Source organism: Mobula hypostoma, chromosome 1 (genome assembly GCF_963921235.1).
Source record: "Mobula hypostoma chromosome 1, sMobHyp1.1, whole genome shotgun sequence".
NCBI classification, from domain to species: domain Eukaryota; kingdom Metazoa; phylum Chordata; class Chondrichthyes; order Myliobatiformes; family Myliobatidae; genus Mobula; species Mobula hypostoma.
In genome coordinates this window covers 124,438,901-124,453,837 of record NC_086097.1, presented here as the reverse complement: position 1 = coordinate 124,453,837, position 14,937 = coordinate 124,438,901, and the positions used below count along the sequence as shown (strand labels likewise).

General features: G+C 43.1%; 1 protein-coding gene across 1 annotated transcript in view; it reads left to right on the top strand.

Moving 5' to 3' along the window:
* LOC134343544 (sorting nexin-31-like) overlaps positions 1 to 14,937 on the top strand; it is a 152,244-nt gene that overhangs the window by 100,523 nt on the left and 36,784 nt on the right. The window contains exons 10-11 of the mRNA XM_063042316.1: positions 1,841 to 1,933; positions 9,071 to 9,274. Coding sequence (XP_062898386.1) covers positions 1,841 to 1,933; positions 9,071 to 9,274 — 297 coding nt within the window. The remainder of the gene's footprint in view (positions 1 to 1,840; positions 1,934 to 9,070; positions 9,275 to 14,937) is intronic.

The window sequence follows — 14,937 nt, the reverse complement described above, 5'->3', positions numbered from 1 at the left end:
GTGCCTCTTACCCTGGGCAACTGTAACAGGCGACCCCTACACCTCACCACAATCGAGGCAACGCAGCTCTCGTGCTGTTGTCTCACCATGAACCAGGGAGCTGGACTTGCGGTATTCTAGGCTAACAATATCCAACAGGGTCTTGCGATCACAATAAAACTGCCCAAGGCAATCACTCGCACCACTCACCGTCTCAAAGCAATGAAGGTACGTAACTAGTCCAGGTGACATCACAGCAGTGATGCACAGTCAGTCCAGCTCACTCGCTATCGAGCAACTTGCCGATGGGATAATCCTGCTGTATTTGATGATCTCAGTGTCCAGCAGTGATGCACAGTCAGTCCAGCTCCCTCGCTATCGAGCAACTTGCCGATGGGATAATCCTGCCGTATTTGATGATCTCAGTGTCCAGCAGTGATTTGAAATAGTGAAAAGGATGTAAAGGACAAGCAAATACACTTTTGATTAGACCCGGAGTGGCTGCTGTCTTATGCAACAACAACCAATATTTATTTACTTACTTTAAAAATGTTTATTTATATTTTTATTTGTACAATTTGTCTTTTACATTGGTTGTTTGCCGGTCTTTGTTTATGTATAGTTTTGTAATTTCTATTGATTATCTTTAGTTTCCTGTAAATGCCTGCAGGAAAATGAATCTCAAGTTAGTATGGTGACAAATACATACTTTGACAATAAAATTTCAATTTGATTTGACTTTGAGTTAACCTACTAAACTTTGAATGTGGGAAGAAACTGGGGTAACTAGAGGAAATGTATATTGTCATTGGGCGAACTTGCAAAGTCCATGTAAACGGCATTGGTGGTGAGGATCGAACACCAGCTGCTGGAGCAGGAGGCAGCAACTGTGCCGCTGTCTTGTTCTCTGGATTTTCTAATCATTAGGACCACCAAAATGAACTGGGAGAAATCATCACGTTCCCAATATAATAAGTTCAAAGTAAATTTATTATCCAAGTACACATATGTCACCATATACAACCCTGAGATTCATTGTTTTATGGGCTTACTTAGCAAATCCAAGGACTGTAATAGAATCAATGAAAGACTGTACCCAACAAGCCGGACAAACAACCAAAGTACAAAAGACAACAAACTGGAAATACAAAGGGGAAAACAAGAAATAATAATAATAATAACAAATAAATAAGCAATGAGTATCAAGAACATGAGATGAAGAGTCCTTGAAAGTGAGTCCACAGGTTGTGGAAACAGTTTAATGATGGGATTCAGTGAGTTGTCCCTACTGGTTCAAGAGCCTGATGGTTGAGGGGTAGTAACTGTTCCTGAAAGTGTTGGTGTGAGTCTTGAGACTCCTGTACTTTCTTGCTGATGATGGCAGCAGTAAGAAGAGTGCACGTCCTGGGTGGTGGGGGTCCTTGATGATGGATGCTGCTTTCCTGTGACAATGCTCCGTGTAGATGCGCTCAATGTTGGTGGTGGGGGAGAGGATTTAACCATGATGGACTGGGCCGTATCCATTATTTTTTGTAGGATTTGCTGTTCAGTGGCATTGGTGTTTTCATACCAGGCAGTGATACAACCGGTCAATGCACTCTCCACTACACATCTATGGACGTTTGTCAAAGTTTTAGGTGTCATGCAGAAACTTCTTAAACTTCTAAGGAAGTAGAGAAGCTGCCGTACATCCTTCGTAATTGCGTAATGTGCTGGGTGCAGGACAGGTCCACTGAAATGAAAAACCCGAGGAATTTAAAGTTAATTTAAAATCTCCTTCTGAATGACCACAAAAATTAAAAAAAAACAGGAATGTTATTGTTTCTTCTTCACCATTTCTTCCTTTCACCTCCAATTTTAGGCTACCTATGAGCTGGCGAGAGGCTGGGTTAAGCCTACTCTGGATCAAACCCGAAAACTAAAGGCTTTCCAGGAGGCTGCTCAGAAAAGAGAGGTAATTCTTACCATGTTGTGTTGGTCAGAGTTTGCTGGAAAAACAAATGGCCGTTCAGAATGCAAGTTATTATTAATGTGTGTGTTGGTCAGAAATCTGTGATCCTGGGGATTCTGTTCGGTTTTTACAGCTCTTCACTTGTCAAGATTTAAGATTTAAGTTTATTTATCCCATGTTCATTGGAACATACAGTGAAATGCGTTATTTGCGTCAACAACCAACGTAACTGGGGTGTGCTGGGGGCAGCCTGCAAGTGTCACCACTAATTCTGATGTCAACATAGCATGCCCACAGTGCTCGGCAGAACACAACATGCCAAGCAACAAAGCAACACTGCAAAACAAGCCCCGTTCCTCCCACCCACACACACACACCCACATTGTCGTCCAACCCAGGCAGGCCATGTTCCTCGGCCTAGAGCCTCCAGCAGACTCAGACTCAGGCTCACAGATGTTGGGCTTTGAATTCCCCAGAGACTTGCAGACTCGGGGCCCTGGCCATTGGGCCTCGACTTCTGGACTTCCAATTGGCCCTCGGGCCTCAACCCTTGGCATCGGTCTTTTGGCTCTCTCTTTCTTTTCATTTTGCCTTTCAAGTGACGCCAGGTTTGATTTCCTTAATTTATTCTCCTCTGGTTCTATCACTAGTCCATTCTACACTCAGTGGCCACTTTATTAGGTAGACTTCTGCTGATGCACCCTATCTACTTCAAGGTTTGACGTGTTCTGCCTTCAGGGGATGCTCTTCTGCACACCAGTTGTAACGTGTGATTATCTGAGTTACTGTTGTCAGCATGAGCCAGTCTGGCCATTCTTCTCTAATCTCTCTTATTAACAAGCCATTTTCACCCACCTACAGCTACTCACTGAATGTTTTTTTTTTGTTTTTTGCACCATTCTCTCTAAACTCTAGAGGCTTGTGTGTGAAAATCCCAGATCAGCAGTTTCTGAGATGTTCAAATCACCAACAATCATTCTACGGTCAAAGTCAGTTTGATGACATTTCTTCCCCATTCTGATGTTTGGTCTAAACAGCAACTGAACCTCTTGACCATGTCTGCATGCTTTTATGCATTGAGTTGCTGCCACATGATTGGCTGATTAGACATATGCGTTTACAAGCAGGTATACAACTGTCACAAATGAGAAAATCTGCAGATGCTGGAGATCCAAACAACCCACACAAGATGCTGGAGGAACTTAGCAGGCCAGGTAGCATCTACGGAAAAGAATACAGTCGAAGTTTTGGGCTGAAATACTTCAGCAGGACCCAACCGGCCTGATGAAGCGTCTCGGCCCGAAACGTCGACTGTTTACCGTTTTCCAAAGATGCTGCCTGGCCTGCTGAGTTCCTCCAGCATTTCAGGTGTGTAACTGTACCTAATAAAGTTGCACTGAGTGTATTTATTGATTAAGGAGGCACTGTCTGTTCCAAGGCTCACCAAGGTCCCACGTTCTCTGTTTTTGCCCTGCTCCATTATCAGTCTGCAAGTTCAGAGAAATGAGAGCAAAATATATTGCCACTGGAAAGTGTAGGAAGAGTGACCTGGATTCAGGTATATCACCAGGTATAGCATCTCATATCAAAAATCAGATTGAATGCATTGTGTTATGCAAAGACTATTCAGCTATTAATGACCAGGAGGCCACGTTATTCGATGAAATGAAAAGACCTTGCAATACTTGTCTACTCAATTCCCTGTAACACCGCACTCCACCCCACCCCCGATTCTCTCATTCACCAACACTTTCAGCACAATTAACAAAGGCCAATTGCATTTTCAAGGGCTCATGTTGTTTCTATTCAAGGGCTCTTCGATGCAGAGATGCATCCTAGGTGCTCTGGAACACTTTATCGGTGATGTAATCTGGGGTGATCGGGTGCTTCTGGTCTTTCAACATCAAACACTCTCACCCAGGCGACCCAGCCAGGGTTGATCTGGCCCTGGTTTGTGTCCCAGCAACGTTGGTCCACGGGTCACACCACTTGATCCGTAGCTATCTGGAGGCTCACCCAGCAGCCTCTGTGACAATCCTGCAGCCCCTGGGATGCCAAGGAGAGAATAGGTTCAATACGTTTCAATAGGTACATTTAATGTCGGAAAAATGTATACAATATACATCCTGAAATTCTTTTTCTTCGCAAAGATCCACGAAAACAGAGGGGTCCCACAAAGAATGACTAATAGTTAAAGTGTTAGAACCCTGAAGTCCCCCCCTCAGCTCTCCCTCCCCCACAGAAGCAGCAGCAAGGCAATGACCCCTCCCCTCCCCCACCAGCAAAGAAGCATCCGCTCCCTCCACGGAGCACTCAAGTGTGCAGCAAAGTATCAATAAAGTCACAGACTTGCTGTACCCTAAAAACTACTTGTTCACCCAGTAATTTGACATACCACAGTTTCTCTCTCTCTCCCTAACATGGAAAAAGAGATGTCACTGTTTCACAGCGAGAAGAGAGACATAACAAACAACTGTCTGACTTATGATGTTAAAAGTCCGTTGTGTCGTTTTTTTCTGAGCTCTGCACCCGGAGATTCGGCACCAGAAAGGCACAGCTCTCTGGACACACAACCCCCGGCAGCTAACCCGCTGCTCCCGATGTTCCGTGTTCTCCCGCGATGTCTCAGTCAGGGGCACGGGCCTAGAATCAGCACGTCCCCAGAGCCACGAAATTCCAGAATCCGGAAGGAGCGCGTCTTCCCAGCGGCATTCTTGGGATATCAGAAAGAAGCCCTGAGAGCGGGTCCCATTCCCGGAGAGGACCAAAGTCAGAGTGTAACTCCAGGTCAAGGTCTTCAAAATAACCTTGAAAAGTAAAAAAAGAGATTTCAAAGATTAGAAATAGAGCTGTTTCCAAAGATGCAAGCAAAGGAGTGGCCATTTAGTGCCATCTTGACTTCGCTCTGCCTCTTTCATGTTCTCAGTATTATTTATTTATTTTTGGATATATATTTTTACATTCTGCACAATTTGTCTTGCACATTGGTTGTCTGCCAGTCTTTGTTTTCCTAAATTCTGCTGCATTCCTTTATTTTCCTGTAATGCCTGCAAGAAACTGAATCTCAAGTTCGTATTCAGATTCACGTATATCACTCTTGTAGCACCTCACATTATTTTCTTGTTATCAAAAATCAGACTGAATGCATTTTGTTGTGCAAAGTTGATACTGATCAAGTTGTTAGATAGAAAAGGTTTACAATACTTCTATGGACTTGATTATACTTGAAAAATGCTACCGGAATTTACAGGGTTGAATAAACAGAACTTACCTTTATTTTTTGCTAGTGTCCTTATACCCAGATGAGTTATTGCGTAGATGTTAATGAATTTTTAACCAGTATGTCTGTAATTAATGGGGCCCTGCTAAAATCTAACAAGGGGTTCAGTATCTCTTAACTTTAAATAATGATGTATTCAAATGTGTCATCCACAATTGTTGCTCAATGTAAGCAATTTTGCTTTTATAAAGAAATATTTTAAAATAAGAACCCAAATTCAAGAAGATTTTAAAAACTAAATTGGTGTTTCATTTCATTTGCAGAGTTATCTTATTTCTGAGTAACTTGTTCCTTGGGACTCTCTCAGTCTATAAAATTTTTATCCTCATTTTTAAGTTCCTTAGTAGACCTGGACATCACATACATTCCTTCTCCACCCATGCGCACTGATTTTAAAGATTAGCTTTATTGTCACGTGTACATCGAAACATGCAGTGAAGTGTATCGCTTGCGTTATCATTTGTGAAATGCTGAGCTCAGCCTGCAATTGTCCCCATGCTTCTGCCCAACATAACATGGCCACAACTTACTCAAACCTAGCATAACCTGCTTTTGGGTTTTGGGAGGGAAAGTGCACAGAAGAAACCCATATGGTCACAGGGAAAACATACAAGCTCCTTTCAGAAAGTGGCAGGAATCAAAGCCCAGTCTTGCGAATGCTGCTGTTGTAATCGGGTTCTGCTAACCTGCCGGTCTGATTTTTGTTGTTCTACCTCTTAGGTTCCCCAGAAACCTAAACACAAAAATCTGTCCAGAGACATCATACGATGTGGAGGAAGTGCTTCACAAATGGACACTTTACCATTTAGATGAGACATTCAAGTCAGGAGGATAGTTAGGTTCCCAATCACACTGTTTTGAAGAGGAATGGAGGAATCCCCTTCAATTTTCGGACACTCACCATTTTAGAAACAGCTTCCTTCCCTTTTCCATCAGATTTCTGAACAGACATCGAACCTATGAAAATCGCCTCATATTTTTTCTCTTTTTGCATTGCTCCTATTGCAGATTATTGTTTATTTTATGTATTGCATTGTACTGCTGCCGCAGATCAACAAATTTAATGACTTGTGACACAAAGATTGGAGGTGTTGTGGATAGTCTGGAGGGTTGTCAGAAGTAATAGCGGGTCATCGATAGGATGCAGAACTGGGCTGAGATGTGGCAGGCCGAGTTCAAACTAGATGAGTGGGAAGTGGTTCATTTTGGTAGGTCAAATTTGAAGACAGAGTATAGTATTAATGGTAAGACTCTTGTCTGTGTGGAGGATCAGAAAGATCCTGGGGTCCGTGTCCATAGGACACTCAAAGCTCCTGCGCAGGTTGACAGTGTTGTTAAGAAGGTGTATGATCTGTTGGCATTCATCAGTCATGGGACTGACTTCAAGAGCCATGAGATAGTGTTACAGCTAAATAAGACCTTGGTCAGACCCCACTTGCAGTACCGTGTTCAGTTCTGGTCACCTCACTACAAGAAAGATGTGGATACTATACAGAGAGTGCAGAGGAGTTTTAGAAGGATGTTGCCTGAATTGGACATTGTGCCTTATGAGAATACAGACATCCCACCCTGCAAAAACTCATTTCAGGGAGGTAGCACCATCAATTTGCAGGAGACTCCCTGAACTTCTAGGAGAGGCGGGATGCCTGCAATAGAGTAGCTCCTTAGCAGCTAGCCAGCTAGTTTAAATAATGTTAGCTATGCTATTGAACAAATGACACCTGTTAAACTCACCTCAACATGTCTTTTACAGTCTTAACCCACCATGGGCAATAGAAAAGTCACTGTTGCAAACAGTGCAGCGAGCAACACTGTCATTATTTTTGACCCCTATTAGGCAGGGGTACACTTTAGTGTAGTCTGGGGTGACGTACGTTTTATATATTCTTTTTATGGAACACTCTGCCATGGCACGCTCTCGCTCGCTCGCTCACTCTCTCTCTCTTGCGCTCGCTCTCTCTCACGCTCGCTCCTTCTCTCTTGTGGTCGCTCTCGCGCACTCGCAGGCTCGTTCTCTCTCTCGTGGTCGCTCTCGCGCGCTCTCTCGCTCACAAAAAAATTGATTTCCGGGACATTGTATATAATTTGCGGGCATCAGGGAGCCACTATTAATATGCGGGAGACTCGCGGAACTTCTGGGAGCGGTGGGATGTCTGAGAATAGGTTGAGTGAACTTGGCCTTTTCTCCTTGGAGCGACGGAGGATGAGAGGTGACCTGATAGAGGTGTATAAGATGATGAGAGGCACTGATTGTGTGGATAGTCAGAGGCTTTTTCCCAGGGCTGAATTGGCTAACACAAGGGGGCATAGTTCTATGGTGCTAGGAAGTAGGTACAGGGGGCGATGTCAGAGTTTTTCACACAGAGTGTTGGGTGTGTGGAATGCACTGCCATCAATGATAGTGGAGCTGGATGCAATGGAGACTCTTAGAGATAGGTACATGGAGATTAGAAAAATAGAGAGCTATGCGGTAGGGAAATTCTAGGCAGTTTCTAGAGTAGGTTACATGGTCGGCACAACATTGTGGGCCGAAGGGCCTGTAATGTGCTGTGGTTTTCTATGTTCTATATGTCCATGATAGTAAACCTGATTCTGGTTATGGATTATCCTACTTGCAATACTCCTCTTCTTCCTCACTTGGAAGCAATGAGATCACTGCCTGAACAGAATCATTTAGCTCGTGTTGAATCGGATTCTGATTCCCACTTGGTGTCAAGAATGATTTCTTGATGTCATTTTAAGGAATTGAATTTCTGCTGTTTTCTCCTACGCTCTCAGGCATTTGTCTGATGTTTCTCTGAAATGGCACTAATTCCTTTGTATCTCAGTGACCAGCTGCCACAAAATAACACATTTCATGACATATGTCACTGATAGTAAACCCGATTCTGATTCAATTCTTAACTCTTGAGGTCTCAAAAACATCTGAACACTCCTGCAGTGCAGCTTGTGGGCATTGGCTGTTTGGAATGAATGATCTAAAGTCTTGAAAGGTGCTGTGTAAAAGTAAAGTCTTTCTCTAAAATGTGCCCTACCTCAGAGTGAGAGAGGAGTGGGAAACTGGCCTATCAATCCACTGCATCCATGCCCAAAACCAATATTAGCTCCTTTAAAAAAAAATTCTCCTTACATTCCCTCTACTCCCTCCCCCCACCCCATCCCCAGATTCTACCATGACATGCCCATGGCAACACTAACCTGGGACATGGGAGAAAACAGAAGCATACAATCGAGCCCACGTGGTGACAAGGAGAACTACCAAACTTCACGTAGACAGCACCCTGATTGATCAGACGTCTGCCCTGTGTGGCTCAGTGATAGAACTTGCTTGATAATGTCGCCAAGAGGCACACTGGAATCCACGCTGTGATAATATTGGTGATGTAACCATTCTGATGCATAAAGAAATCTTTGACTTAGTCTATTCCCGTGACTTTATCACTATTTGCACTAGGCTGAACTGAACTGAGCTGAACTGAATAGGTCTGGACTCTTTCAATGACCTTGTGGGTTATTGTTTTATATTCTATGCTTTTCGCTCTTTCTGCTGTTTGTTCAATTTTTTTTTGCACTTTGATTGGGGGCGGGTTGATGTTTTCCTGTCAACAATCTTTAGAATCATTTGTATATGGTTATGCACAAAACATAGTCATTTTCCTGTAATCAAATATCCCTGAGAGTTTTGAAGTTAAAAGAATGAAACTTCAACCTGTTTAATTAAGATAAGTTTTGAATAGCAGGACTTTGGTCCTGGGTTAACTACCATTATTTAGAAGTAAGAACTGATGCACTGTTGAGAACCCCAGAAAGAATTTCACTTTTAATCACTTTTCATCTATTTTAAAATTATTCTTCCTTAGTTCCTCGAACTTATGAGGGAAGTGAAGTTCTATGGGCATCTACAGTTTGAGGCTTGCACCTGTGATTATCCAGAGCCCAACTGCCCTGCTACTGTTCGTGTGGGCAATTATGAAATTAACTGCTGTGTTCGGTTACCAAAGAACCACATCGAAGAGTTCAGTTTCAAGATTAACAGAATACGATGTTGGCAGATCGGTATCCAGGCAAGTAATATCTTTTGAAATGTTGACCTCTAGTATTCTCGTATGCTTTGCAAATGGCAATAACTGATAAAGTCTGTTTAAACTGTGCTTTTGAAAATATTGTTTCCTTTCTGAAAAACAAATCCTGTGTCCCATCTGTAAAACTTCTGGAGAACATCTTTTATTTACCACATTGAAAACAGCTGCATCCTGTGAGGAACAGAGGCCTTTTTTTGGCTTTACTAGAAAATGTTAAAATAAGCGCCAACTTACTAATGCTTTTACTATCAGACCAGCTGGGATTTATTTAAATCTATTGACAAAAATACTCATGAGAAGGAGTGTGTTTGAACAGAGAATGTTGCTGCTATTTAATATTTCAGTAATATTTGAGTAATATTGTAAATATATTGTTTGATAAAGCATTTTTTGTTGATTACATAATTACTGTTACATGTAAAAGTACATGAATGGCATATTGTCACAACTTCACATAGACAGCACCCTGCTTAATCAGACTTCAGCCCTGTGTGGCTCCATGTCATGTGCACGCCTTACTTCAAGTTTAAAAAAAAACAAAGACGCGCATTCACGGCACCACGTTTCCTTTCAATTAGTTTTAAGTTTTAGAGTTATAAAACATAACAATGGCGATGAGGAAGTTTTAAACAAACCCGAATCGCCTACTTGCCTGTTGAAGCACGAGACATTGGAGAGTGACATAGGACTAGGTAGCCTTGAGATTTACAACGTGAAAACTAACAGGAGAGAAGCAATATGGTTCACACACGAAGTGAACAGCAAATTAATTAAAATGGAATTGGACACTGGCTCGGCTGTTTCAGTCATTCCACAAAATGAGTTTGAGCAGCATTTCAAAGATACTGAACAGAAGCCTGTGGATATGCTTCTAAGAACTTATATTAGAGAAACGATAAATCCCGTGGGTATGACATTCGTAACAGTGAAATGCAACATGCAACAAGCCACATTGGGCTTGTATATGGTAAAAGCAGGACGGCCAGAATTATGGGGCCATGATTGTCAGAGACAACTACAACTTGATTGGAGATCCATCCGCCATTTTCATGCCACATCCCCTGCAATAGGATCAACTGAAATCAAATTAAGAAAGGTACTGGATGATGCCACAGTCGTGTTCAAGGCTGGCGTTGGAAAACTCAAACATATCAACGGTAAAATAGTGTTATGAAAATGCCACACCCAAGTTTTAAAAAGCCGGTCTGGTTCCTTATATCATCTGTGATAAAGTAGCCAGTGAGCTAGAATGCATGGAGGATGAAGGAATTCTTTCCAAGGTTGAGTAAAGCCCATGGGCAATGCTTCTGGACTCGGTAGCCTAGAAGAATGGGTCTGTCAGGATCTGTAGTGATTGTAAGGTCACCATCATCTCAGTACTGAAAGTAGATCAATACCCTGTATCCAGGCTAGAGGATATATTTGCAAACCTTTCGGGAGGAAAATATTTCAGCAAAGTGGACTCAGCTGAGGCCTAACAACAGATGGCGATGGAAGAAAGGTCCAAAGTGTTTCTCACCACAAACACTCACAAAGGGCTTTATCACTATAATAGGCTTGTTTTTGGAGTAGCATCGGCACCTGCACTGTGGCAGAAAGCTATGGGCTAGGTGCTGTAAGGCTGCCCAGGCACCCAGTTTTAACATCATTGTTACCAGTAAGGATGACAAAGAACATCTCCAAAAATCTCAAAACAGTGTTAAAAAGATTAGAAGATTATGGGCTCAGAAGATGACGAAACAAATGTGAATTCTTTAAACCAATCATCACTTAGTGTGGTCACACCATTGATGCACAAGATTTACACAAGTGTGATGAGAATACTCAAGCAGTGCTGGATGCCCCAAAGCCAAAGGACGTGTTACAGTAGCGGTCCTTTTTACCATAACAGGTTCTTGCCAAACCTGGCTGCTGCGCTCCACACCTTGAACTTATTACTACAGAACAGGAAGAAATGGCAATGGGCACAGAGGTGTAAAGCAGTCTAAATGAAAAGATTGCACACAGATTAACAGACAGGCCTTGAGTCTGGTTTGGAGTGTAGAACGTTTCAACCAGTACTTGTATGAGAGAGAGTTTACCTTCACTACTGATCATCAACCACTAGTGTCCATTTTCAATCCACATAAGGCTGTCAACTAACAGAAGCAGCATCTACGCAGAGGTGAGCTCTGTTTCTTGGAGGACACAATTAGGAGATTGAATTAAAGAGAACAAATAATCATGGAAACACTGATGGATTGCTCCATTTACCCTTTGAAAAGGAAAATACTGAAGAATTTACAAAAGAGGACACCCCTCTGAATGTATTCTCCCTAATACAAATTGAAAGTTACCCAATTACGGCAGAGATGATCCAAAGGGAAACCAGAAAAGATCCCACACTGTCTCAGGTCTACATGGCTACCAAAAATGGTTAGAAGGTGCAGCAGAAATCCCAGTTCCACCATTTTTACCATCGCTGGGATGAACTTGTCCTTGACAGAGGTTGCCGTATGTGGGGTTGAGAGTTGTTGTACCATTAATGCTGAGAGCTAAGGTGTTGGAGGAGCTATGTGCTGGTCATCTAGGCATGGTCAAAATAAAAGAATTGGTTTGAAGCTTTGTCTGGTGGCCTGGGATAGATCAGCTCACCATGCACTGTTTGGGATGCCAACACGTCCAGAAGATGCCAAGAACAGTGCCTCTCCATCCCTGGGATGACCTGCAATGTCATGGCGGGGGATTCATGTTAATTTTCTAGACCATTCATGGGCACAAATTTCTTGGTAGTAGTGGATGCAGCTACAAAGAGGCCTGAAGTGTTCCCAACAGCCTCCCCTACAGCCTCGCACACCTTTTATGTGTTGAGAGGCCTCTTCTCAAGGACTGGTGTTCCATAACACTTAGTCAGTGGCAATGGACCTCAGTTTGTGGGGGAGCAGTTTCGGTCATTCCTGAAAATGAATGGAATATAACGTATTACACAGGCACCGTACTACCCAGCTTGGTGGAAATGTTTGTCCAGAGTCTAAAGAACACACAACAAGCAGAACACACTGCACTAACACTGAATCAGAAGCTCGCCAATCTCCTCCTTGCATATGGCAATGCAGCCCACTCCGCAACCAACAACTCACCAGCTGTGCTGTTCCTGGGTCGTTCCATGTGTTCACGCTTGGATTTCCTCAAGCCCAATCTCAGAAGGAGTATGCAGGACAAACAACTAAGATGGATTGAAATCTCCTCAAACAAGGGGGTTCGATGTTTCATTCCTGGACAAACAGTTCTTGCGCGGGACTACAATGTGAACAAAAGTAGGTACCTGGAAAGATTTAGGACGGAACTGGATCACTCTCCTGCACAATGGTGATTGTGCCTGTTATCATCGGGAGGTGACACATCGATCAGTTGAGGAGAGCAGAATCATTTTAAACAGAGATGTAAGGTGTCCAGAGCTGTCAGAGCCACTTCCTGGAGTCCCAGAGTCAACTCCTGCAACCACCCTGGAGGAGGCCCCCGAATCTGAGATTTTTCCACAGCCACAAGTCTGACTTGCTCAGCAGAATGACCCCTCTTTGTCAGGAAAGCTGTCCCACAGGAGTAAGGAATGCTCCGCAGCGAATCTTTAGGCCTGAATGGGACAATTTAAACTTGAATATGCTGTTGCTCTCTATATAGTAATTATATCATATAGTCTTACAATCAGAGATGTTGATCAATTCAACTGAGAATTTTTATTTGTGAATCACATGCTCCTTTTTTCACTGTCGAGCCCAAAAAGCAGGGATAATTGTAAAGCATGAAAAAGTAAAAAATCAAAAACTGGTATGACAGTAGTTCAAAAATATTCTTCCTCTTTGATCAAGCTGTGCCAGGTTAGTTGGGGAGTAGGGGTGGACAGCAATCTTGAGATCTTGCCAGGGATGTTCAATCAGATTAAGGTCAGGTCTCTGAGTCATTCAAGGACATGGTAGTTTTCTTTTTAAAACCTCTCTGTGGTTGCTCTGGCAGTGCGCTTTGGGTCGTTATTCTGCTGAAAGACGAACTTCCTCCCCAGTTTAGGCTTTCTGGCAGAGGCTAGCAGGTTTTTATCCAGGATCTCTCTGTGTTTAGCAACATTCATCTTCCCATCAATCCTGACCAGATTTCCCATCCCTGCTGCTGACAAGCATCCCATTACATGATGCTACCTCCACCATACTTTACAGTAGGGTTGGTGTTAGTAAATCGATGTGCAATGTTAGATTTAACCACACGTACCACTTAGTGTTGAGGCCAAAATGTTCCACTTTAGTCTCATCTGACCACAAGACCTTCTTCCACATCTTTACAGTATCTTCTAATTGACACTTTACAATGGCTTTATGGGCAAGGGTATGCTTTTTTTTAGCGGTACATGTGGGATTTGGCAAGAGGTGCCGGACTAAATATTCAATAGGCAAAGGAAAGTTTTGTTTTCAAGATTCAAGTTTATTTGTCACTTGACTTTCGAAATACATTGTTTACATTAACAACCAATATATTTGAGGGTGTGCTGAGAGCGGCCCGTAAATGTTGCCACACATTCTGGCACCAACCTCACACATCCACAATGTTTTGCAGAACAACAAGGGAAACACTCTGGTTCTGTTGGCTGTATTAGTCCGGGGAAAACAACGTCCGGCCCCGCCAAACGTGTGAGGTTGAGGCGCGAGTCCAGCCAAAACCCCAAACCCCAAACCCGTTTGTGTGGATGCTGCCTGATTCATTATCGTTACAAATGAGTACCGCAAAGTAACAGACAGTACACTGCATACAATTAAAAGATTTAGCTTATAATTCTTAATTTGACTAAAGGGTTAGTAAAGAAAGACCAAAAAAAAAGAACAGGGCCCAATTTAATGAAACAGTCTAATGTGCACAAGTTGGAGCTCACGGTTTCCCCTTTGCCAATCCTCCTTCGATCTCACCCCAGGCTTCATCGAATCACAGCCCCACTCCAGGTCGAATCCTACGACCTCTTCTCTCTGGTGTCTTCCCCCTTCATCTCCTTAACAAAAGCCCCAAGCCCAGCCTTAGTGTCCCTCACCAGAGAAACCTCCCCTTAATCCAGCCACCCTAATTGGATGGCACACAATTCTCTATCTCTTATCTTCAACAGTAACCCAAACAAGAGGCTTGCAGAGAACAGCACAATTGAAATACAGAACAGCACAACAGTAAAAAATATGAACCAGGACATTACACAAGCACCAAATAACAGCAGCAAAAACAAGCTCCCTTCATCCCTCCCAGCCATACACATTTAGCCCTAGCACAGTCCCCTATCCTCCTGCAGACACTGGGCTTCCACCTCCCCTGCGGACTCTCGGACATCTACAGCATCGGGTCTGACCGATGTTCTCAAATCCGGAATTGCCAACAGCAGGTACTCGTACTCCAGTCTCACCAACATTTTCCAATCTTATTTGGTGTGCTGGAATTTCTGTGTTATCGTTTTGTACACACGTTTCATAAATGTACTCATAAATCCCTGGGAAAGAGGGAATAAAAGGCTGATTCCAGTCTGGAACCTAGTGACTTGCTCTGATCCATACTTTACCTTCATAATCCTCGCTGACACTTAACACTGGCGCACCTCAGGGGTGTGTGCTTAGCCCACTATTCTACTCTCTACACTCATG